The sequence below is a fragment of the Zalophus californianus genome, chromosome 10, assembly GCF_009762305.2.
Source record: "Zalophus californianus isolate mZalCal1 chromosome 10, mZalCal1.pri.v2, whole genome shotgun sequence".
In the NCBI taxonomy this organism is placed as follows: Eukaryota; Metazoa; Chordata; class Mammalia; order Carnivora; family Otariidae; genus Zalophus; species Zalophus californianus.
Window position 1 is genome coordinate 107,654,463 of NC_045604.1, and position 24,677 is coordinate 107,679,139.

Here is a 24,677-nt window from a genome sequence, read left to right on the forward strand (position 1 = left end):
GCCTCCTAGGACCACTCATGGCACCAAATGTCTTAGATCGGGGATTTCCTAAAGCAGAGCCTGAGAAAGGGATTCAGAGCCATGTGATCTGTTGAGGAAGTGCTCTTCAGGAAAAGTTTTTTGTATCTTTTTTTTTTTTAAAGATTTTATTATTTTTTTAAGTAAATCCTACGCCCAACATAGGCTTGAACTCATGATCCCAAGACCAGGAGTCGCACACTCCCACATCTGAGCCAGCCAGGCATCCCTTCCAGAAGTCTTTATGGGAAGGAATGAAACAGGATAGAGAAAGGCAAGAACCAAGCATGGATGTAGTCTCAAATATAGTCCTCAAAGGGAGGGTTCTGGAGCATAAATGCACCACAGTTCCCCCTATCCCCCACTGAGACAGACCTAGTGAATCAGCCTTTTGTACCCCCCATATCAACCAGCCACTGGCTGGGGGGTGCGGAGGACAGCTCCCATCCCAGCTGCGAGGCAGCTCCCATCATCTGAGGACAACTTTCCAGAGTCTCTGGAGAAGGGGGAGAGTTGTGAGCACTCAACAGCCAAAACTCAGAGTAGCTGGGGGATGGGCATGCCAGCTTGATAAAGGGGATCTGGGCAGGGCACCAATGTACAACACATACAGTCAACAAGTATTTATTGTTTATTGTAAGCCCAGCAGTCAGTAGAAGCAGTTCCCAGAAGCACTCTTTCCCTGTCTCTAGAAAAGAGGCTCAAATTAACCCTCTTATCCATGTCATCTTTCCCCCCGACCTTCCCACAAGACAGCACTAACCAGAACACGAACCCTTCTGCTCCTGGTTACAGTTTACTTTCAAATCCAACTGCAATCCAAACTGACACTTATTCTATACGCCATTATCCTATGGAGGAGGTCTATCTCCAGGGCCACTGGGAGTTGCTAACACATCCTCCTTGGACCAAGATTCTTAATTCAACTTGGTCTAATTTCTTCCATGAACACAGCTGCCCTCATTCTTGTGGGTGACGGACTGAAAACCAGCCCACAGTTTGGCCTATTTTCTCTTCACTATTCCCAAGGTCCCTCTCTCTTCTCCTTAAGATGTGACTGACCAACAGTTTCTCTCCTGGATTTACACACTTAACTCCTCTTGGTACTAGCCAACTTTGTTGCTAATAGAATCAAAATGAAAACAAGGTAGAGAATGCTTCATGGAGAAATTAGAGACCATATAATGCAACGGAAACACATACCATCCAGTCTCTGAACCCCGATTTTGCCAGGATATAAATACCTTAAGTCGATTTCTTTTCAAAGGCTTTAATACTCAAGATGGGAACAATAGCTGGAGCATTCTAGTGGCTGGGATCATCGTTTCTAGAACAGGTTCATTGCTGAGGTACCAAAACAGGTATCATGCTGAAGAGTTCTCTCTTCCTTTCACTGTGCTCTTCCCTGAATAAGCTGTCAAACGAGGCAGAAACTACAAATAAAGCTTATTTCTACTGCATTAGTGAGGCTTTTCTCAGTGTCAATGTTCTGAGATTCAACCAAAGAATGAGTGCCACCTGAAGGCTCTCCTTCATCCACCATATCCATAGGTGCTCTCTAGATTCTTAAGCATGAAGAAGCATTTCTCGATGGGGAAAGCAAACAGATATCTATTCACTGTGGATTCTCCAGTGTTCCTAAGTTCCAACTGAAGGATTTCAACATATCTGTAGGTTTGATGGTTACGTTGGAGAGAATGCTGGAAGTTGTTATTACATTCATTATAGGAGGAGGGTTTCTCTTAGGAAGGCTTCTCTAAAATTGAGTAAGAGCTGTTCTCCAACAGAAACATCTATACACTTAAGGTATTTATGGGATCTGTCCTCTCGTGACTTCTCAGATGTTTGAAGAGGCTACAACTCCAACTGAAACTCATTCCACATTCTTTACATTGAAAGGGCTTCTCACCAGTATGGATTCGCTGATGCTGATTAAGATGTGACTTCAGAGTGAAGCCTCTGCCACACTCATTACATTGATGCGATTTCATGTTGGAGAAGGTTTTTTGGTGTTGTTTTACGTGGGAACACTGGCCAACACTTTCTCTACATATATCACATTTATTGGTTTTCTCTGCAGTGTGAGTTCTGTAATGCTGGATAAGGTCTGAACTATAACTAAAGGCTTTGCCACAGATATCACACTTATAAGGCTGCTCTTGTAACTCCATCTTCTTATCTTCAATCACTGTCAGGTTCCAACTGTAAGCTTCCTCACAAATGCCATTTTTTTCATTTCTCTGACCCATATGGAGCACCTGATGTTCAATGAGGCTAACGTACTGAAAAAAGATCTCTCCACACTCATGACACTGATGGGATTTCTCTCTAGAGTGGAGTCTCAGATGCCCCGCAAGGTGGGACCGCCTCCCAAAGCCTTTCCCGCACTCATTACACTTAAAGGGTCTCTCCCCACTGTGCACACTCTGATGCTGAACAAGATGGGACCGCACTCTAAACGCTTTCCCACACAAGTGGCAGGTATAGGGTTTCTCACCAGTGTGGACTCGCTGGTGCTGAGTCAGATGCACCCGCTGATTGTAGCTTTTCCCACATTCGTCACACCGAAAGGGCTTCTCCCCTGTGTGGATTCGCTGATGTTGAATCAGATGTGCACTCTGAATAAAGCTTTTTCCGCATTCATTACATTTATGTGGTCTCTCTCCTGTGGCTGATTTTTTGTGCACATACGTGACTGCGTTGAAATTTATCCTCTTTGAAGAGGGCTGTCCTAGTATCTCTTTCATAGGAACTCCCTGCTTTCTATCCAACTTGCCTGGGTGCTCATGGCCTTCTCCAAAATCCTGACCTTGAGAAACAGTTCTTTGGATTCTTCCTGATAGTTCCACATCGGCTTCTGAAAATTCTGAAATTTTCTTCTTAACATTCAATTTTGTATTCTTACTTCTTTTGTCACTGCCTGAAATAAAGAGGAAATGCAAATGTCACCAGTTTGTTGTGGGGTTTTTTTTAAGATTTTATTTATTTGAGAGAGAGAGTGAGGGAGAGAGAGCATGAGCAAGCGGGGGGGGGGGGGCGCGGTTAGGCAGAGGGAGAAGCAGGCCCGCCGCCGAGCAGGGAGCCTGACGCGGGGCTCGATCCCAGGACCCCAGGATCATGACCTGAGCCGAAGGCAGCCGCTCAACCAACCGAGCCTCCCAGGCGCCCCTGTCACCGGTGCTTTTCCAGTAGAAACCTGAACCGTCAGGAGAAAGGACAGTCGGGTGAAAGCATGAAGTGCAGGCAGTAACAAAGTGGAGGGAGGATGCCTGCACGTGCCTGATGCCGGCGGGAGCCAAAAGAATTTGTCTCGTGAAAAGAATGAGATGAAGAGGCTCGCTAAGCAGGATGGTGAGAGTGACTGAGGCGAGGCAATTGCTAGACAGGAGCACCACACTTCCACCATCCAGGAAGGAGGAAGAGGACTCCGAAGGCAAACAGGACTGAGGCAGACAGGCTGAGTCAGAACAGAAACACAGCTGGATGGAGAGAGCAGGTAAGAACTGAAGGACAGGAAGCACAGGACTCTGAGGGGGACAGGCAGTGGGAGGGATACGTGATGAGCACCCAGGACCAAGGAGAAGTGAGCCAGTAAAAACTACTGTCGAGAGGGTGGGTGATAGGCCCATCTCTGCTCTCGTCACTCTTCGCCCTCACCTGAGCTTGTTTCCCCACCCGGGCATCGAACCTCTGAATGCTCACCACCCTTCCGATCTGCTCCTGGGCCCAGACCACCAGCGCCACAAGGGCACACACTGCGTGGTTCTGTTTACTGCTCTACCCCAACCACCTAGCGCCACAGGCTCACGACAACGAGGGCTGCGTGAGCGCACAAAAGATCCCTCTCTTGATCTAAAAAAAAAAAAAAAAAAATGGCGGGGGCAGGACAGGTGAGTGTTAACTAGGAAACTAGTCGTAAGAACAACTGTCGAGAAGATAGGAAAGAATAGAGACTACTTTAAAGTAATTGCTTCCCCAGGTCCGGAGTGCTATTGGATGCATTTCCCCAAGGAGGCGGCCACCAAGCAGAAGGGACAAGACTGGCAGAGGAGAAAGCTCAGCTCCAGCCAGACTCTAAAGGCCTTGAGAACTTCATAACCTTCTATTCCATGATAGGGAAGGTGCTAGTCACTGTTAATGAGAATGACAAGTAGCTGGGCTTGGGGACGTCAACGGCAGATTTTAAAAATAAATACTTTAAAGCCAGTCTTAAGAGTTATGTGAAAAATATTAATAAGAGCCTCTAAGTTCACAGCATGATTGACTGTGATCTCTTCCATACATAAGTTTAACATCACTTGAACAGCTAAGAAAATATAAGTAAACGAACAGAGAAAATTGTTCAACCTTACTGATAACCAAACTAATGAAAATGAATACAGAAAAGACATCTCTTCTGCTTACCCCATTTGTGGGAAAAAAAAATGTCTGGGGCACCTGGGTGGCTCAGTTGTTAAGCCTCTGCCTTCGGCTCAGGTCGTGATCCCGGGGTCCTGGGATCGGGCCCTGCGTCAGGCTCCCTGCTCTGCAGAGAGCCTGCTTCTCCCTCTCCCGCTCCCCCTGCTTGTGTTCCCTCTCTCGCTGTGTCTCTCTCTGTCAAATAAACAAATAAAATCTTAAAAAAAAAAAAAAAAGGTCTGATCACCCTGGGAGAAATATAGGAAAACTAATATGTGGTGACTTTAAAAGCAATTTGGCAGTAGGTATCAAGACCCATAAAAGTGTTTTTGGCGTTTCATCCACTAATCCCACTTCTGGGCATCTATTATAAGGAAATAATCCTACTTTTTTTAAGGCATAGGTTTGTTTTTTTTTTTTAAGGCACAGTTATCAGGACAAAAGAGAAAAAATTAGAAGTTCAACCGAGGGGGCACCTGGGTGGCTCAGTTGGTTAAGTGACTGCCTTCGGCTCAGGTCATGATCCTGGAGTCCCGGGATCGAGTCCCGCATCGGGCTCCCTGCTCAGCGAGGAGCCTGCTTCTCCCTCTAACCCTCCCCCCTCTCATGTGCTCTCTCTCTCTCATTCTCGCTCTCTCAAATAAATAAATCTTTAAAAAAAAAAAAGTTCAACTGAGGAACAATTAAGTGTTGATGTCTCCAAACAACGGCAGGTTGTCAGAAATAACAAACAGGAGAGCCAAGCCACACCGGACAAAGCGTGTCTAATATTTAACTGTACCCTCTGAATACACCTACATAAAAATAAGCTTATAATAAAAAAGATAGAAGGAATATGCTAAATAATAACAGTTCTATTAGGATGGTGGGATTGTGGGTCTTTTTTTTCCTCCTGCTTTCTTTCCTCCAAACTTCCTGTTCTAGTATTATTTTATCATTTTAAAATAAAATGTGAGTTAACAAAATTGAGAAAAGGAGAAAGAGGGAGGGAAGCATGCGAGAGAGAGCCAAAATCTTCATTTACTACAACAGAAACGCAAGAGATAATGTTTAAAATCGGTTAAGTCGGGCAACAGATATATTATTGACAAATAGGGAATTAACAGGGATATCTGGGTGGCTCAGTTGGTTAAGCGTCTACCTTTGGCTCAGGTCATGATCCCGGGATCCTGGGATTAAGTCCCACATCGGGCTCCCTGCTCAGCGGGGAATCTGCTTCTCCCTCTCCCCACCGCTTGCCCATGCTTTCTCTCTCAAATAAATAAAATCTTTAAAAAAAAAGGGGGGGGGGATTTACCAGAAGAAACATGTAAGAGAGCTGAAAGTACGTGCCTCTGCCAAGAGGGAAGCTGTGGGGAGGGTGGAGAGGGCATAGGTTGGCCTACTCACTGGACCAATTAAAGTATAAAACAACAAGGGATACCTGGGTGGCTCAGTCGTTGGGCGTCTGCCTTCGGCTCGGGTCATGATCCCCGGGTCCTGGGATCGAGCCCTGCATCGGGCTCCCTGCTCCGCAGGAAGCCGGCTTCTCCCTCTCCCACTCCCCCTGCTTGTGTTCCCTCTCTCCCTGTCTCTCTCTCTGTCAAATAAATAAAATCTTAAAAAAAAAAAAAGTATAAAACAACAAAATGGACTGTGATCTCTGCCCCTTAGCTACTGCTCCCAGTCAGCACAACCCATCTGTCCTGCTGCTCTAAGCTCATAAAACCATTTTCGCCTCCATCTATTCTCTGAACACAAACTCCCAATACCTACATCTTTGGGATTTCTCTCTGAAGTGGCGTTTCAGGTGCTCGATCAGATGGGAGTGCCGACCGAAGTTTTTCCCGCACTCGGTACACCCGTATGGCCTCTCTCCGCTGTGCACACTGTGATGCTGGACGAGGTGTGAGCTCACGCGGAAGGTTTTTCCGCACACCTGACACTTGTAGGGTTTCTCACCAGTGTGAACTCGCTGGTGCTGAGTCAGATGCACCCGCTGATTGTAGCTTTTCCCACATTCACCACACTTAAACGGTTTCTCTCCAGTATGGATTCGCCGATGTTGAATGAAGTTTGAGGCTTGAAGGAAAAATTTACCACAATCGTTACATTTGTGACCTCTCTCGCCACTTGTGTTGTGCTTACGGTTAACATCCGTGATGGTACCAAGATCTCTTTTCTGGGAAGGGTTCTGCCTTGATTTCCCCACTGCGGGGTTTACCTGCCACCTCTCTACCATGCCATGAAGGTCACTAACTTCTCCAAACCCTTGACTCTGGGGAACATTTCTTTCAGGGCTTCCTGATGTCATCCAGTGGGGTTCAGCGTCATCGGAAATCTGCTTTACAGCGAGTTCCACGTTGTCATGCCCAGATTCGTAATCTGAAATAAGAGAAGGAAAACGGATTAGCTATTCCCCATACTGGAAGAAACAAAAAGACTCAGGACGTGGGTAATTATGAAGCCGACATGTGCTAGCACCACAGGACTTGGCAAGGGGGCTTTATGCTCCTGGGAGAGGACAAAGAATCCTCCAGCAGAAACAGGCAGGTTGGGGACAGAAGAGCTGGCAAGAATGTGTCAAACGGATGAAACTGGGAGAGCGGTCCTTCTATTTAGTGAAGGCGATGTCCTCTTGGTGGGGTACTTAACAGTCCCTGTTTGTGCACACCTGTGCAATATCAAATTCTTCACAAAATGTGGTATCGGGTTGTGCAGCTAACCCAATTTTCACCTTCTTCTTCCTGTTCATTCATAGCCTGGAGAAGAAAGATGATATTTCCAGCTTTTTTAATCCCCCAAGAATCTCAGTTTGGTATGAATAAGTCTAAAGGAAAAAAAGTATTCTTTCTATACCCAGAGAAGAATCCAGTACTGACAAGAGCTAGCTTAACACCCAATAGTCATTGATGAATACAGACGCCGGACAAACTGCAATCATCTCCCTATGTAACTGGATCAGCAACCTACATTTCACTTGAAGCACAGACACTTAATATGCTTTGCAGAGACAAATCTTCAGTAATTAAAAAATACAGAATATTATTTTTTATATGCTAGAGAGAGAGAGACCAGGGTCTATTGAGAACTTTCTAATAAGATTTTGGGGGGGGGGGCACTTGGGTGGCTCAGTCGTTAAGCGTCTGTCTTCGGCTCAGGTCATGGTCCCAGGGTCCTGGGATCGAGCCCCGCATCCCTGCTCCGCGGGAAGCCTGCTTCTCCCTCTCCCGCACCCCTGCTTGTGTTCCTTCTCTTGCTTTGTCTCTCTCTGTCAAATAAATAAAATCTTAAAAAAAAAAAAACCTTTTGTAAACAGCAAGGTTGTTTTCAAATATTACAGAATAATGGCAATGAAAGCTAACATTTGCTGAGTGCTACGATGGACCAGTCCTATAAGTGTTTTACGATTTTATGGCATATAATCCTAACAATGACCTTTTGAGGTAGATACTGTTACTAACCTTTTTTTTTTTTTGACAGAGTGAGAAGTTATAATTCTTATTCCATCAAGAAAACTTGAATTTTAATTTCTTAAAACTCTTTGACCTTAATTCTCTTCCTAAAAAGACATCTTAGTAGTAGAAACAAACATATAATCAAAAAGAATCGTTTTTTCCTCTCCCATTTAAGTAGGCAGGTAATCTCTGTCATCACAGGATTTCTTTTTCTCTTTTACTCACATCTGCTTACGCCCACACATTTTATTCTTACTAGAATTCTCTCCCATCCAACAAGTCAAAAAAGCACATGGTTTTCTTTTTGCAGGGGTGAATTCGAAAAAAAAAAAAATCGGATTGGCCCAGTGCACCTCTTTGGTTCTATTAACAATTGCCCTTTTCCTGATAAGGCGATTATATAGGTTGTCACACCAATGGGTTTACAGATTTGCTTTTTCCCTCTTTCCCCACCTCTTTACCATGTACGTGACAAGCTTTCTGTTGATTCTCTTGGTTTATCTGCGTATCTGACAGAAGACTATGCTTCTTGCTCAATGCTCTGCCCAGCTGGTTAGTAATGCAATGGTGGGGGGCAGGGGAGACAAAAACAAATCAGGCAGATTTGGTGCTTTAAAGATTCAGGCTCTTCAACCTCACTGCTGCCCTGTTGGCATTCTATGTTCCTACAGTTGGCTCCTTTCCCCACTCATTTTTCTCATCAGCTATGTCAAAATATCTCCACTATGGCTTCCAAGATATATCACTGTTATTTTAAAATTCCACTAGTGTATGGCATGTTATCATGTTATCATGTTTTGCAAAAACGTGTGTATACAGAATATGCCTAGAGATACAATCCAGAAACTGGTAAGAGTAAACAGAAGATTGAGGAGCAGGGTAGGTGACTCAATTTTCACTTTATACCCCTTTATACTATTTGAATATGTTTCACTATGTGCATGTACAAGGTTCTCCAACGTATTCGAACCTCTTCTCTGCCACCTACTTCATCACCTGCTCATTCTCAACAGGTGACTGTCTCCTATTTGAAAGAAAGGCAAAGCTCCTTGAACATCCTACAGACCAACCAAAGACTTGCTGGCAGCCTTCCTCTGTCATCCTCCCCTCACCTCATGGTGGAAGAGCTGTCTCTGACCAAGGCCAAGCCTCCCTCCCGGACCCCCGACCTCCCCATGCAATCCTGTTTTTGAGGGATCACCCTCATCAATGATCTCCTCTTCCTTGCCCCAACATTTCAAACTCACTCTTTACTAGTTCTTTTCCAGTAGCATTTAAGTAGGCTTAAAACTCTCCCACTGAAAAAGAGAACGTACAGAGGTGCCTGGGTGGCTCAGTCAGTGAAGCATCCAACTCTTAATTTTGGCTCAGGTCATGATCTCAGGGGTGTGAGATCAAGCCCCATGTCGGACACCACGCTCAGCGGGAAGTCAGCTGGAGATTCTCTCTCTCTCTCCCTCTCCCTTTGCCCCCCCCATAAAAAAGAAAAGAAAGAAAAAGAGAGCATACAAAACCAATCTAGCCATCTAAGCTATGTACCCTTATAGTGATAAACCCCCTTTCTCATTTCCTCCACAGTGTTCTTGAAAGTTTATCTGTGATGGCTTTCTCAAATTCCTCTCCTTTGCAATCTTCAAAGAAACTGTCTCTTGTTCCCCAACGTCCTGGACACTCCACTGAAATGGCTGTCTCCAGGATACATCTGTTTTTCTAAAATCTCATTTCTGAATCTGATGGATATTTTTAAAATTCTGACCTTCTCTCTCTTTTTAAAAGATTTTATTTATTTAAGAGGGAGAGCATGAGCAGGGGGAGGGGCAGAGGGAGAGGGAGAGGGAGAAGCCCCACTGAGCAGGGAACTCGACGCAGGGCTCAATCCCAGGACCCCAGGATCATGTCCTGAGCCAAAGGCAGACATTTAACCAACTGAGCCACCCAGGCGCCCCAAATCCTGACCTACTCAATGCTATTAGGAACACACAGGCATGAAAATATAATCTATTGTGGCCTTCCCAGAGAAGTTAAGGGGCAGAAATCATCAAATGTGTTCTTAATGTAGGAGTACACTAGAGTTGTAAAAAGAGGTTGTAATGAACAGATGGATTTTTTAAAAAATCGGAAAGGACAAATTTAAAACTGCTTGGAAAACAGTATAAAAAAGAACTGTGCCAAGTTCTGAAAGCCTGACACCCATTAAATGCCTGCAAAGTAACTGAAAAAAAGGAAATACTACCAGGCTCAAATTAGACAAGTGAGGTATTTGAAATTCATTTAAAAAAAGAATGAAAAAATATCTTCACTGCATATAGCATTTGTGCTACATAAGTAATCCCTTGAGATGAAATACCACCAAGATCCCCACAGATAAAGCCGCAGAGAACACGTACAAATAAATCGAAGAAAAGGAAATACAAATATGTACCACTAGTATTAAAAGAAATGGAAAATTTCAGAGAGTAGGAGTCAATTTTATTTTTTAAATAAAAGCCTGCAAGTGAACTAAAACTCTTCAGAACAATGTAAATTGCTATAATGCTTAAAAGAAATTTGGCATTATATGGGGTTGGCTGGCTCAGAGGAGCACGCGACTCTTAATTTCAGGGTGGTGGGTTTGAGGCCCATGCCTGGTGTAGAGATTAATTAAATAAATAAACTTAAAAAAAAAAGACAGATTTGGCATCATATATGTATTTCATCTAAAGTCTACCAGAGTGCTTGGTATGTGGTGGTTCTTTTAAGAAAATTCATTCAAAAGAAGCTAAAAGCCATAAGCTCCAAAATATTTGCCATGGTGCTGAGATTTTTTTTTTAATTTTTTATTGTTATGTTAATCAGGTGCTGAGATTTTTATTAATTTGCTCTAGGCACATAATCGAGTATGAGTTTCCAGGATCATAATTCAGAAACAGGTTCAAAATCTCATTTGGGGCACAAAATTCAAGAAGGGATGGGACATGTAAAATGGAGATGGCAAGGCAAACGTCATGAAAGAAGCACCCATGATCTGAGAATGGAGATGGAATGAACAACCAGCCACCCATGCACTGGGGAAAAGGGAGATCCTCTAATAACACAGTTGCCCCTTGAATAACATGAGTTTGAACTGCGCAGGTCCACCGACACACCGATTTCTTTCGATACATACGGCCCTGTAAATGCAATTCTTCTTCCTTACTATTTTAATAGCACTTCCTTTTCTCTAGCTTACTTTCATGTAAGAACACAGTATATGACACATATACAAACTATGTGTTAATCGGCTTCATGGTTTTTCTAAAATTTTTTATTTTTTTTTTTAATTAAAAAAAAATGGGGGGGGCTCTATGTTACCGGTCAACAGTAGGCTATGAGTAGTTAAGTTCTGGGGGAGTCAAAAGTTATACACAGACTTTTGACTGCATGGGGGGGTTGGCACCCCTGGCCCTGTGTTGTTCAAGGGTCAAATGTACTCTAATAAACAGTTACTCAGTGAGGTCGGAGATGCTTTTGCAAGTGAGAATTATTCAGTCAAGAATTATGCAATTTGTCGGGGCGCCTGGGTGGCTCATTCGTTAAGTGTCTGCCTTTGGCTCAGGCCATGGTCCCAGGGCCCTGGGATTGAGCCCCACATCGGGCTCCCTGCTCCGCGGGAAGCCTGCTTCTCCCTCTCCTACTCCCCCTGTTTGTGTTCCCTCTCTCGCTATGTCTCTGTCAAATAAATAAATAAGATCTTAAAAAAAATAATTATTCAATTTGTCAAGGAATAGAATCCAATAACTACTACGAATCTGTTAAAACCCAAGCCTGTTAGTTCTGAGCTCTTTTATCTTAAAGCACTAAAACGAGAACATATGCTGGATTGCAAATACTATCCCCCAAGTATCATCAAGACGTCAGTCATACCCTGATGATGACGGAAATGATCAGAATAAGCTGAATAAGAATAAAAAAGGGAATGTCGATTTACTCTTTCACAGAAAAAAAAAATAAGCAAAGTCACAGTAATTAAGTCACAGACATGCTTTTATCTGATGTGCCAGAAATACTTTTTATAACAAAATTAAGAGGTCCTAATCCAAGCACAGATGAAATCATTCTTACCCACGGAAGTAATACTCCCATAATTCTCCTTCCTGTCATCCCTATAGAGGGACTTCTGGGACTGGTCCAAATGTCCCCATTCCTCCAGGATGAAGGATACAGCCACATCAGCCACATCTTCAATTTTCACCAACTTCTGAAACACGAGATCGCCACTAAATTTCCATTCCCTAGGTTCAAATTTGGAGTGAGGGGAACAATTGGGAGCATGAAGGGAAAAAACAGGAGGGAGGGTCTGTGCTTTAAAGAGGAGAGGGGAGCACTGGGTAGAAGGGAAAGCAACATTCAAGTAGGAACCCCAGAAGGGCCCAGTGTGCAGTGAGAGACAGAACTCCTAGTGGAGATTCAGGATTAGGGGAGCTACTTGTCCAAGAACAGATGTGGGTCCTCACTGCGGGCATGGGACACCGGCTCACCTGGGACCCAGCCGAGAGAAGTGAGGCTGTCAGCTCCTGGCTGTCCTTCCGGGGAAGGGAAGGAACTTGGAGAGCAGGTAGGGCTGAGGGGGGAGAAAAAGAGGTGTCAGTGAGAATATCTTTGCCCAGTTCCGATTGCCATCATGTTCCACTTTCGCTCAAGAATCCACGATGGCGCCTTGCTACAGCAAGGCCAAATTTTTCTGCTTGGCTCTCAAGGCCCTCTGCGTTGTGACTCCTCCCCCACCTAACTACACTCACTCTTCCCGCCGAAAAACTAGACTCCCTGCTTTGGTCAGGCTAATCCCTGCCAGTGACCTCAAGACTGTGACAGTCCCCTGTAAAGGATGCAATCTGCTCTGCCAAGATCAAATCTAGTCATCTCAAAGATTAACCAGTCCTATAGCTTCCACGAAGCTGAAGCGCTACTGAGAGCCCAGGGCTTCTCAAACTTTAATGCGCACACAAATCATGTGGAGGGCTTGGTACAGGGCAGATATGGCTCAGCAGGTCTGTGGTGGCCCCCATATTCTGTACCTCTAACAAAGCCAGGTGATTCTGGCGCTGCTCCTTGAGCCACGCTTTGACTAGCAAGGTCTTAGTCCACATTCTCTTCCTTCCAGAAGCTACTATGGTTGATGGAGAGTCAGGCAATTAGTAATGCACTAAATCTACATTGTGTGTTATAAGAACAGGCAGATAAAGCAATTCTTGCCTTTCAAAAACTTCACTGTCTAGTGGGGAGAGCAGACATGTGAGCCTCACTTACTTCCAGCACAGGGAAAGGGTAATATACTTGAAATTCACCCAAGTTCCCACAGGAGCAGGGAAACAGGGGCACCTCCAGGGTGGAGAGGGGGAGGTGGGGGCATCGGCAAAGTCTTTCCACAGGAAGTGACTCTGGTAAGTAGGGTTGGGGTGGGTTGGGGGGGATGAGGGTGCTCTCTGGGCAGAGTGAATGGCATGTGCAATGCCTGCAGGGTCTGATCTCTAGATGTTGGTGACCTGCTGACCCCTGCTGTGTCACCTCCGCTTGTTCTTTGTGTGAGACTGGTGCTGCATACGGTCTCATTGTCTATATATGCCCTGATCTGGACAGATCCACCTGGTATTAATCTTTAACCTGACAGTTTAGGATGTTGCTATGGTTTCCCTGGTCCTGAAGATGTATGTTGTTATGCAGCGTGCTTCTGTCCAAGGACTAGGAAGTAATTAGCAATGACACAAAAAGAAAGACATCATGGTTAGAGACGAAAGCCAGAAACAGAGATGGCAGCTGAAACAGGACTCAAAGAAAGGCACGAATGTAGTCTGTACTTAAACAGTGATTTTGATTTTGAGTATAGACTACATTCCAATTACAACTGGAATAATTATAATAATTACACTCCAAACAATACCACTTATTTTATGAAGTTCCTGTAAAACCTTTGGTTTCTTTAGCTTTTCTGCCAATGACTTCGCCCTTCCCACGCTGGAATTAGTCCCAGAGACAGAAAACCAGCCTTCGGTGCTATGAAGGGCACGAGGAATGCAGCCTTCCCCAGTGCACAGAAATTAAAAACTGAAACAAACCTCGTAATTTGGTTGGAAGAAAGGAACTGGCTGGGTCTAGCTAACAGGGCAGAGAAGAGCAGCAGCACCTAGGGACAGAAGGAAGAGCAGCCTGGCATGAGGAGACCCCGGCAGCAGAGGTAGGAGGACAGAAGTCTGCACTTGGGGGGGGCTGCAGGAAAGGCCAACGCAGCACAGCTCGGACTGGGGTAGAAGGATAAATGCAGAGCTGGATTGCTGGGCTTACAATCCCAGCTCAGTCACTGACAGCTCCGTGACCTTGAATGAATCACCTAACCTGACTAGGCCTCAGTTTCTTATTTCTAACATGAGGATAACAGTAGTACCTATTCTATTGGGTCAGTGTGGGCATTAACCCTTGCTATGCCGACTAAGTGTATTAGACACAATTTGGGGTTTGGCGTTTCTTTTTTAAACAGTGTTAACTCGGGATGCCTGGCTGGCCCAGTCATTAAGCGTCTGCCTTTGGCTCAGGTCATGATCCCGGGGTCCCGGGATCGAGCCCCGCATCGGGCTCCCTGCTCAGCAGGAAGCCTGCTTCTCCCTCTCCCCCTCCCCCTGCTTGTGTTCCCTCTCTCGCTGTGTCTCTCTCGGTCAAATAAATAAATAAAAATTTTAAAAACAAAAAAAAACAGTGTTAGCTCTTTTTTTTTCAGTGTTAACTATTTTTAAAGGCTGGAATTACATGACTTTTATCCCTTTAGAGATCTTCTGAAGAAGAAAAAGAAAATTTATTTTAGTATTATTAAAAAATAGAGTACGACTCATTCTGTCTTGTCATTTCTATATGGATCCACTGGCCTCTTCTACACATGTAGGGTACATTTTGAGATCTGAGTGATCTTATTTTTCCTGTATCATAAAACATTTTCCTAATTCATCATCCTAGGAATTACCACATATTTACCAATCATTACTCATTAATTATTCCCAATGATAGCAGAAAAAACTAAAATAGTAAGAAAACAGGAGAATAAAATAGTAAGAAAACAGGAGAATAAAAAACTAAAATAGTGAGAAAACAGGAGAATAAAGGAAATAAATAAACAGCAGAATACTTAGGATGATGATGTAAGAGTGAAATAAATCATCGTTCTTCACTAGTCTCCAAGTGTTAAATTCATTGCCCAGAGTTTTGCATCATCTTCAAGAAGGTATAAGACTATTGACACCTGCTTTTAGCTTTCATTGAGCATAGTTGTGAATTCAGAATTTTTCATTTTCCACCCCTATTAGCAAAGAGAAAAAAATGTGCAGGAAAAGACACTTCACTATTACTAGATTAGTAAGAAGACGATGTGAAGAGACGGAGCAGTGGATTCTACACGGTAATGATGAGACTGAAGCCGAAGGGCAAATCTTTGAAGGAGTCTACAAACAATATCAGGGGTAAATTTTCTCAAACATAACAACCAACGATAAACACTCTGATTTCTAATTTCAAAAAGGAAATATGACATTCTCATCCACTGAATTATTCAACAGGAAGGACTTCATGAGGCAAGATTTTGCAACAAGATTCTGGACCATCCCATTTTGTGAAAAGGACAGTATTCATTTTTCTAAAGGGAACAGGGACAGTACTGTGTAACGGTATTCTTTCATTTTTTTACAACGTTTCTATTATCAAAATGTACTTGCTATAAAGAGGTTCTTATCAAAATTTCCTTGAGAATTATTTTTTATTATCCTTTGATTCTTCCGTAAATGACTCATAAATAACATACACATGATAACATAATAAAGTAAAATAACAAATAATATAATAAAATAAAAGAGTAAATATATATATATAAAATAAAGGATCCCTTGGCCCCGGGTGGTAAACAGTGAAGACTACTTTTTCTGGTACACTGAGGGCTTAATGAATTCCAACAAGTAAAGCACCTGGGACACTTGCCGACACTCAGTAAACTCATATAAGTAACACTTCTGTTATCGTTACCACAGTGAAAGGAAAGCTGGAGAAGGTCAGAGCCGTGGGGCATGTGAAATGGAAGGCCTGACCCCTAAGGGGAGAACAGAAGCAAGCCTGGGGGCGAACCTGGAACACAGGTTCTCCACATTCTGAAATCCCCAAGCTCTCAATACCAAAGGCCTTCCTCTCGTTAAGTTACACACTGAACTAATTTGACAGCAAAACCTGACCAGAACTGATGGGAAGCTCTCTAAAGTTGTTATTTAATCCACTCACTGTACAGCTGCATACATTCCACTAATGTGTGTCACTGTGGAGTCCCACCTCAAATCCTGCTGGTACTGTACTATATGGTATATAAATCCTATTCCCTTAATAAATCTGAAAATTTCTGAATCCTAAGATATATCTGATAGAGTTTCTGATGAGGATTGAAGACCTGTGGACATGTGCGTCATAAATAAGGTACGCAGTTCACTTTCTCCCTTCCTGTGTCTAATCCAAGTTAATAAGGTGGAGAGGCGGGTAGGGGACGAGAGAGAGAACAGTCGCTCTAAAGGTCACTGTGAGGCACTGTTTGAAATAAGATTTCAAGGTGAACGACTGAGCAGCCAGAAACGAGCACAACCGGGAACGGGAGTGCTCTTCTTACACCAGCCGTAAGACGACAAAATCGACGAGGGGGAGCCGGACGGCTGTCGTAAAGCAAGTGCGACGCTTTCGTAAAGGACTCCCGTAGGTCTTCTGACAGTCCCTGCGCTTAGAGCTGTCGTCGTCACGACAGCTTTGCAACGGAACCACGGTGCACAGCCTAGCCTTCCTACAAGCTGACCTCTCTCCGAATGCCAGGGACTCGATGCCAAGGCGCCAGCCCTTCCCAAGCTCCCGATACTGCTGACTGCAGAGTGGCTGCCCAGCCCGAAGTCTCACACAGATACCGCTTACCCACGTGGCCAGGGCACCCACTTCTAGCCACATCTGTTCCACCGAATCACACGTCCTCACCGTTTTCCTCCAGGAGATGAGGCTTCTGTGGCTCCTGTTCAGACTGGGGGTCCGCGGACAGGAGCTGGTGGCTGAGGGGCTCCTGCACAACTCCAGGTGGCACCATCTTCTGAGGAAGCACTTCAGGACACACCACGATCTAACAAGCACAACCACACCAATCAGCACATTGCAGGGAGGGCGATGGAAGAATCCAGCAAATTCCCATTCTTCTTCCATTCACTCTTTTGCCAAATATTTAATGTGCATCTACAATGAGCCAAGCAAACTGACTACACAGTGGCTTAATAAACACAGTTTCTTTCTAGGTGAAGATGGCTCCCATTAAACATATCCACGCACAAATACATAATTACAAACTGTTATACCTCAGAAAAGAGAAGAAAGCAGTGCCTTAAGACAGAACAGATGAAACTACTTTAGAGAGGGTGGCCAAGGCAGGCTTTTCTGAGGAAGTGTCGCTTTAAGTAAACACCTAAAGGGCCAAAGAAGCCCTCAGAGAAAAAAGTCAGAAGTGTCCAGGGCAGAGAGAACGACATAAGCAAAGACTCTCAGGCAGAAACAGGTATCTGGTACAGTCAAGAAACCATAAGAAAGCCAGGGTGGGCCAAGTTTAGTGAAGGGGGAGAGAAGTGAGAAGGGAGGTTGCAAAAGCCAATATAGGACACAGGAAGCCATACTCAGTTCGTAGTGGACCCCGTTCAAGTAGGACAGACCAACACCAAGACCAGAGCTAGTTCTTGTCTGACCTGCTAAGTACTCCATCTTTCTGTTCTGGGCTCTCGGTCAACCCTAGGGGACACACAATTACTCTGCCACAACCAGTCTCCACAATCTGTCTTTTCTGGAAGGTACTAGCTCAGCAGCATCCTAGCAGATACTAAGATCCTGCCCTGAAAGAGAATTGCCATCCCCCTCTTCCCCTCCCTTATGTTTCAAAGCACTTTAAATCTTAACCCTCTTAGCACTGGCAGAAGTGGAACAGGAGTTACATCAACAGGTGGCTGCAAAACAGTTGCGATCATTCTGCATGGAAATTTGTGTGTCCTTGTGGACCCGCTCAGGATAAGAGTTAAGATGATGCCAAGTATGTCAAAGGGCACATTGGCACGGAAAAGCAAAGCAGCCTTGAGGTCCCCTGACACTAGGACAGAGAAACCAAGGAGGAGGGGTAAAGGATAAAGCCTGGGAAAAGGCCTGCCAGAGACAAAAACCGCCTGGAGATAAAGCTGAGGAACAATGTTGGGGATATAGATGACAGGCAGAGAGAAAGGCAAACAAAGTGAGCTGTGGAGGCCCTTAAGAAAATCCCCTGTATGGGCCTCAAATCCCAGACTACCACTAAGAAATTATTTTTCTCTGTGTCCCTTCGAAAGATGGGCTGCATATCACAATGAGAGAGATAAATAGCAGCTGTAAATCCTGTTTCAAAAATCCTGTTTTTAACCGTACTTTTGAATATTTATTACTATAAAAAAAAGCAGGGAGGGCGCCTGGGTGGCTCAGTTGGTTAAGCGACTGCCTTCGGCTCAGGTCATGATCCTGGAGTCCCAGGATCGAGTCCCACATCGGGCTCCCTGCTCGGCGGGGAGTCTGCTTCTCCCTCTGACCCTCTTCCCTCTCGTGCTCTCTTTCTCTCTCTCTCAAATAAATAAATAAAATCTTTTAAAAAAATAAATAAATAAATAAAGTAGGGAAAAGTTTGTTCGTTAATGTCCCAAATTAGGCTTAAAAAAGGAATAACGAGATGTCACCATGAGCCTTTACTTTCTGTCCTGATGGAGGCAATAGAAAGGTTCAGACATTCCCATCTGGAGGACAATCATTTGGTCTGGCTGAGGGTCAGCAGCAATTCCCTCTGCTGCCCACTTGCCTCATGGAGTGAATTAAACTAGCTGAAGAGCCTAATGATGTTCTGGAAGGCTGAAGTACCCCTTACCCAGAGATGAAGAATAATGAGACTGGGACCTTACAATGAAGTGCAATGGCTCTCAAGAATGAGGGAAGGGCACCTGGGTGGCTCAGTTGGTTAAGCAGCTGACTTTGGCTCAGGTCATGATCCCAGGGTCCTGGGATCGAGCCCGATGTCAGGTTCCCCGCTCAGCAGGGAGTCTGCTTGTCCCTCCTCTTCCCCCTGCTCACGCTCTCTCTCTCTCAAATAAATAGAATCTTAAAAAAAAAAAAAAGAGGGAAATTCTCCAACTAGCTTCAAACTCTTGTGACCTAAGCTCTCATGATTTTGTTTCTTTGCTCAAAAAAAAAAAAAAAAAAAGGCTTAAGAGAGTGTGACCCTAGCAACAAAAAGGTAGAGGGTCAGGTTATAAATGAGAAAAGACAAGACAAGAAGATATAGCAACATAAAGACATCGATCCTCTCTAAATTAATACATGATTTACTGGATCCCCCCTCCAAAAAAAACTAACAGGATTTTTGGAGTGGTGAAAACTTTAATAAGTAATTCTAAAGTTCATAGGGGGGCGCCTGGGTGGCTCAGTTGTTAATCGTCTGCCTTCGGCTCGGGTCATGATCCCAGGCTTCTGGGATCGAGCCCTGCATCGGGCTCCCTGCTCCGCGAGAAGCCTGTTTCTCCCTCTCCCACTCCCCCTGCTTGTGTTCCCTCTCTCACTGTGTCTCCCTCTGTCAAATAAATAAATAAAATCTTAAAAAAAAAAATAAAGTTCATAAGGAAAAAAGAAAATATTGAAAAAAATCTGGAAGGGGGGAGGGTAGCCCTATCAATACCAAAACCCTTTACAGAGCTCAAGTAATTCAGATACTGACATATTAACAGGTAATAAGGTCAATAAAACAGAAATAAAAGGACCATAAATAGACCCAAATACATGCAGAAATTTGGTATGTAATAATAAAGATGGCATTTTAATCAGAGAGGAAAAAAGGGATTACTATAAGTTGCCAGGCCAACCGGATAGACATCTGGGGAAAGAAAGTTATAACCGTATCAAACACCGTGCACCAAAAAAATAAATAAAAATAAAAAAACTGAGAAGAGACTATTAGAAAATTTTCTTATAATATTGTAGTGGAGAAGACCTCTCTAAGTATGGCACAAAACCCAGAAACCATAAATTAAAAGATATAAATGGACTACATAAAAATTAAAAACCCTGCAAAATAAAAATCTCCACAAGCGAAGCCAAACAACAAAGTGGAAAAATAAACTTGCAACTCGGATGACAGACACACTGCTTACTTTTTTCAAATAGGTAAGTAATGTAAACAGATAATTCACAAAAAAAGGTAGACACATAGGGCGCCTGGCTGGCTCACTCAGTGGAGCATGTGACTCTTGATCTCAGGATTGTGAGTTCAAGCCCCACAATGGGTGTAGAGCTTACTTTAAAAAAACAAAACAAAACAAACGGTACACACATAGCCCTTTAAAATACATACTGAGGTCAAACTCACTCATAATATGAGAAATGCATACTAAAATTGCACAGAAATGGAATATTGCATCTTTCAGATTAGCACTAACAAAAAGTTGGATAACATCACATTATCAGGCTGTGAGCAAAAATTCTCTCACACCCTGCAGTAGGGAGAAAAAACTGGAATAAGCTCTACCAAGGGCAATCTGTCAACAGCTGTCAAAATTACAAATGCATATAGCCCCCGAGCCAACAATCTGACTTCTTCTCAGCATTTATTCTATAATTAATAGTGTATGTAAAAGACAGTCATTGCAGCTTGTTACAGTAAAAGTTCAGAAACATCCTAAAGGAATGACTTAAATGGCTTTCAATGGGAGTTAAATTATGGTACATCCATCCACACAATGGACCATAACACAGTTTCAGAGAGTGAGGCAGGTTGCTTGCACGGACATGGAACACACCAAGATACGAGAAAAAAGCAAGAGGCAGAAGCGCACAGTGATTTAAACACATCTGTGTTTTCTTAAAGCATGTCATCTACACGTATGCTTATAGAGAGAGAAGAGAATCTATCTCTGTAAAGGACATACAGGTATCAGGTGACAGTGGCTGCGTCTGAAGAGAACTAGGCAGCCGGGGAATTGGGGGCAGGAGGAAACTTACTTTTCATAACAACCTTATGCACCTTTTGAATTTTGTATCATGTCATTCAAAAAACAGAAAAGAGTAATTTTAAAAAAATAAATAAAATCGCTGACTGTCTTCTCCAGATTAACACACTGGACACTGCTTCTCTTTGCTGGAGTGGCAGGAAATCTCCACAGTGTACCTAATCCCAGGAGAACAAAAGAATATGGATGAAGCACCAGAGCTCAGAGGATCTCACCCCTGCTCAGCAGCACTACCTCTCTTCCTCTCCTTCCTCATTGCTCCGATGTCTCCCCCTTTCGCTCACCTGTTGTCTGCGTTCCTCCAGTTCTCTCTGTATATTTTCTACCACAGCCACAGCCTCTTCTCCACTCTCCGGGTGATGTTCTCTCACCCAGGCCTGGAACTCTTCAGGGAGGATGGTCAGGAACTGCTCCAGCACCAGCAGCTCCAGGATCTGCTCCTTGGTGTGCAGCTCGGGCCTCAGCCACTCGCAGCAGAGCACCCGGAGCTGGCTCAGGGCCTCCCGGGGGCCGGAGGCCTCATGGTACTGGAAGTGCCTGAAGCGCTGGTAAAAAGTCTCAAACACTGGAGGATTGTACTCCTGCATCCACGTGCAGTCTTCTTCTTCCACCTTCACTATGAGAAAGTCTTCTTGCTCCTGTGAAGTCTCAGCTGGAGGGTCTAAGTCTATAACTTCCCCAGACTCTGTCATTATCATTCCAACTCAGAGGGAGGTCTCTCCAGGTTAGCTGTCACAGATCAAATCTGTTTTCTGCCCTTTAAGATCTTCTGAAGGGCACTTCCATTAGTGTGCAACCTACTGATATATTGGAAATCATTATTAGCAAAGAGATGACAAAGAGGTCATCGATACTAAAGACCACTCAACAGTGCCATTTACTTTAAAATATAGACTACAAGACAGCCATCATTCCACCCATCACATTACTAATAGAGAATATTTCCAACATTTAAAAAATGTAAAGAAGAGCAATAAAAATCTGACATCACGCCTAACCGAATACAATTTTAATGGTGAGGAACATGACATTTCATATAAATAATAGGACAAGACTTACTAACTAGTCCAGACGCAGTCCTTGCTTTTCTCTACCACAAGCCAAACTTAAGTCAAAACAGGGGTCAAAAACATTACAACGGCCAAAACGGGTCCTGTCCTTCATGACACAAGAGCATGACAGACCAAGAGGAGACTTCATTAGTCCCGAAGAGAAGCACAGTTATAAGTACAGATTTGGACCTGGATTCTTCAGAAGCGCCCCTGGCCCCATAGTCACGGAAACCGGGCAGGTCAAGGTTAGAGACAGGACCCCCGTCTGGACACAAAGCCCATCCCCTTTCCTCCAGGCACCAGTCCCGGGGAGCTCTCCTGGAGACCAAGCTCCCGCAGCCACGCTTGGGAAGATAGGTTTCTTCCCGCAAACGGAGAGAAAACCGAAGCCGACACTTCGCAACACTTCCTCGCCGGAAGTAAGCAAGTCCAAGCTTTCCCCGTCCAACGGGGTCGAGCCATCAATCCCACCGCCGAGAGCACTTCCGAGTCCTCTCTAGGAATCCCGGAGGTCCTCGCCCCGCAGCGGGCGGGAGCTGCCCGTCCCAGACCCCGCCCCCGAGGAATTGTGGGCCAACCGGCGGGGAGTTTGGGGTGCCTCCGGGACGCGGCTGTTCCCCGCCCACCGAGCCGCCGGTTCCGCGCCACCAGAGCCGGGAAGGAAACGGAGCCGGCTTCTCTCCACCCGAGCCCAAAGCCATTTAAACAGCCCGGGCTCCTCCCCTTTCTTTGGAGTGGGGGCAAGGGACCGGGCCTTAGCTGTCCGGAGTGGTTGCTAAGGCAAGAGTTGCTAATGTCTGATTGGCCGTAGAACTTGCGCTCCCCCACCCCAACACTCTGTGCCCCACTTCCAAGTAGGTTCGCCCCTTCCTGAGGGCCCGCAACCCTAATTTCTCTTTAATTTTAAATCCTTCGTTTTTTTCCACCTGCATCCTCGTCCCTCCCAGCACCCCGTCTCCAGACACACCCACCTCCTCTCACCACCGCAGTGCTCACGGGGCCGAAATCACCGACGTCAGACACCGAGTCGCAGGAGCCTACAACTCCCGTAAAGCCCCGCGCAGGCCACGCCCTCTAGCCAATAGGGCCGCGGGTCTCTTTGCGGCCTCGGTCTCGAGAGCCTATCAGAATGCGGGAGGGCAAGGAGGCGTTTCCTCGAGCGCCTCCGCCGGGAAGGCCGATGGTGGCGGAGTGGCTTGCTCTCCAGGCTGGGGAGAGTGGAGTTGGGAGCAACGCATTACTGCGAAGTAGAGGACTCGTCTATGCAGGGCTTCTCTAGCCAAAGGGATGCCCTTCTTAATAACCTCTCGTTTGTGTATGTGTTTACAAACGCCTAAATTGACACTGCGGTATGTCTGCTGTGGTTTCACTTTTTACATTTACTTTGCGTATACTCACTTTTAAACACTGAGCCTTTGGTCCGTTCAAAATTATCTTGGTGTATGGTGTGAAGTATAGCTCTAACTCTGTCTTTTTCCAAATCGCTACCCAGTTGTCTCATCATTTATGACAAAGTGTCTTTTACCTCCCATTGATTTGTGATGCTGCCTTTATCATACACTAAATCCTCGTGTTTTGTGGTCTATCTCTACATTTTCTATTCTGGTGCAATGTTCTATACCTGTGATAATATGATGTTTTCATTTATTGAGGATCAGTCGTTGGTTTTAATATCTCTCTTTTTTAAAGATTTTATTTATTTGACACAGAGAGAGAGCACAATTAGGGGGAGCGGCAGGCAGGGGCAGAGGGAGAAGCAGGCTCCCCACTGAGCAAGGAGCCAGATGCGGGGCTAGATCCCAGGACCCTGGGATCATGACCTGAGCCAAGGCAGATGCTTAACCGATTCAGCCACCCAGGCGCCCTTGGTGTTAATATCTCTTAGGGCAAATGTCCCCAGTTCTGTTTCTTCTTCGAGATATTTTTGCTTCTTTAGTTCTTTTCCAAATTTAACTTTAGATTCAGTTTTTCTAGTTCCAGAGAGAAGTCTCTATTGGGATCATTTTTAATTTATATTCACTTAGAATTGACATTCTTATAAAGTTGATTTTCCTGTCCAAGAACATGGTATGTTTTTCCGTTCGTGGGGGAAGAAAGCCTAATTTTGGATCCTTCAGGAGTGTTTTAGTTTTCTTCATATATTTTGCACATAGCTTGTTATGTTCATTCCTAAGTATTTTATCTTTTTTGTTAAAATTGTGAATTGAGGGGCGCCTGGGTGGCTCAGTTGTTAAGCATCTGCCTTCGGCTCAGGTCATGGTCCCAGGGTCCTGGAATCAAGCCCCGTATCGGGCTCCCTGCTCGGCGGGAAGCCTGCTTCTCCCTCTCCCACTCTCCCTGCTTGTGTTCCCTCTCTCACTGTGCCTATCTCTCTGTCAAATAAATAAATAAAATCTTTAAAAAAAAAAGAATTAAGAACATTTTAAAAAAATTGTGACTTGAGTTACTCTGGTTTTTAAAAGTATGTCTGTTAGTTTTTGTTGCATAAATAAACCACATCAAACTTAGTGACCTAAAAAAGCAACCACTTATTTTGCTTATGACTCTGTGGGCTGGTGATTTGGTCCATGCATAGCTGGGTGACTTTTCTGCTGGGCTCCTTTTGTCTGTGGTCAGCTGTGGGTGAGATAAGCACTTCTCCTTCTGGGGATTGGCTGATTGTCAGTTGGAGTGCTAGGAGGCATGTGGGCCACACGTTTTCCATCACC

At 44.6% G+C, this 24,677-nt stretch overlaps 1 protein-coding gene across 8 annotated transcripts; it reads right to left on the bottom strand.

Annotated features, from left to right (window-relative positions):
• Positions 1-212: 212 nt before the first annotated feature.
• On the bottom strand, positions 213-23,027 carry ZKSCAN5 (zinc finger with KRAB and SCAN domains 5). 8 transcript variants are annotated; one of them, XM_027610356.2, is made up of 7 exons: positions 22,941-23,027; positions 21,202-21,717; positions 16,848-16,986; positions 12,350-12,432; positions 11,934-12,069; positions 6,172-6,780; positions 213-2,938 (listed from the first exon to the last, which is right to left on the bottom strand). In XM_027610356.2, the coding sequence occupies exons 2-7, from the start codon at positions 21,613-21,615 to the stop codon at positions 1,812-1,814; spliced, it is 2,508 nt and encodes an 835-aa protein (XP_027466157.1). In that variant the 5' UTR covers positions 21,616-21,717; positions 22,941-23,027; the 3' UTR covers positions 213-1,811. The 8 variants fall into 8 exon arrangements, with proteins under 8 accessions (XP_027466157.1, XP_027466158.1, XP_027466159.1 ...); XM_027610357.2 differs by having other exon boundaries at positions 21,202-21,714; positions 22,941-22,979; XM_027610358.2 differs by lacking the exon at positions 22,941-23,027 and adding an exon at positions 21,977-22,432 and having other exon boundaries at positions 21,202-21,714.
• Between the last annotated feature and the right edge of the window lie 1,650 nt (positions 23,028-24,677).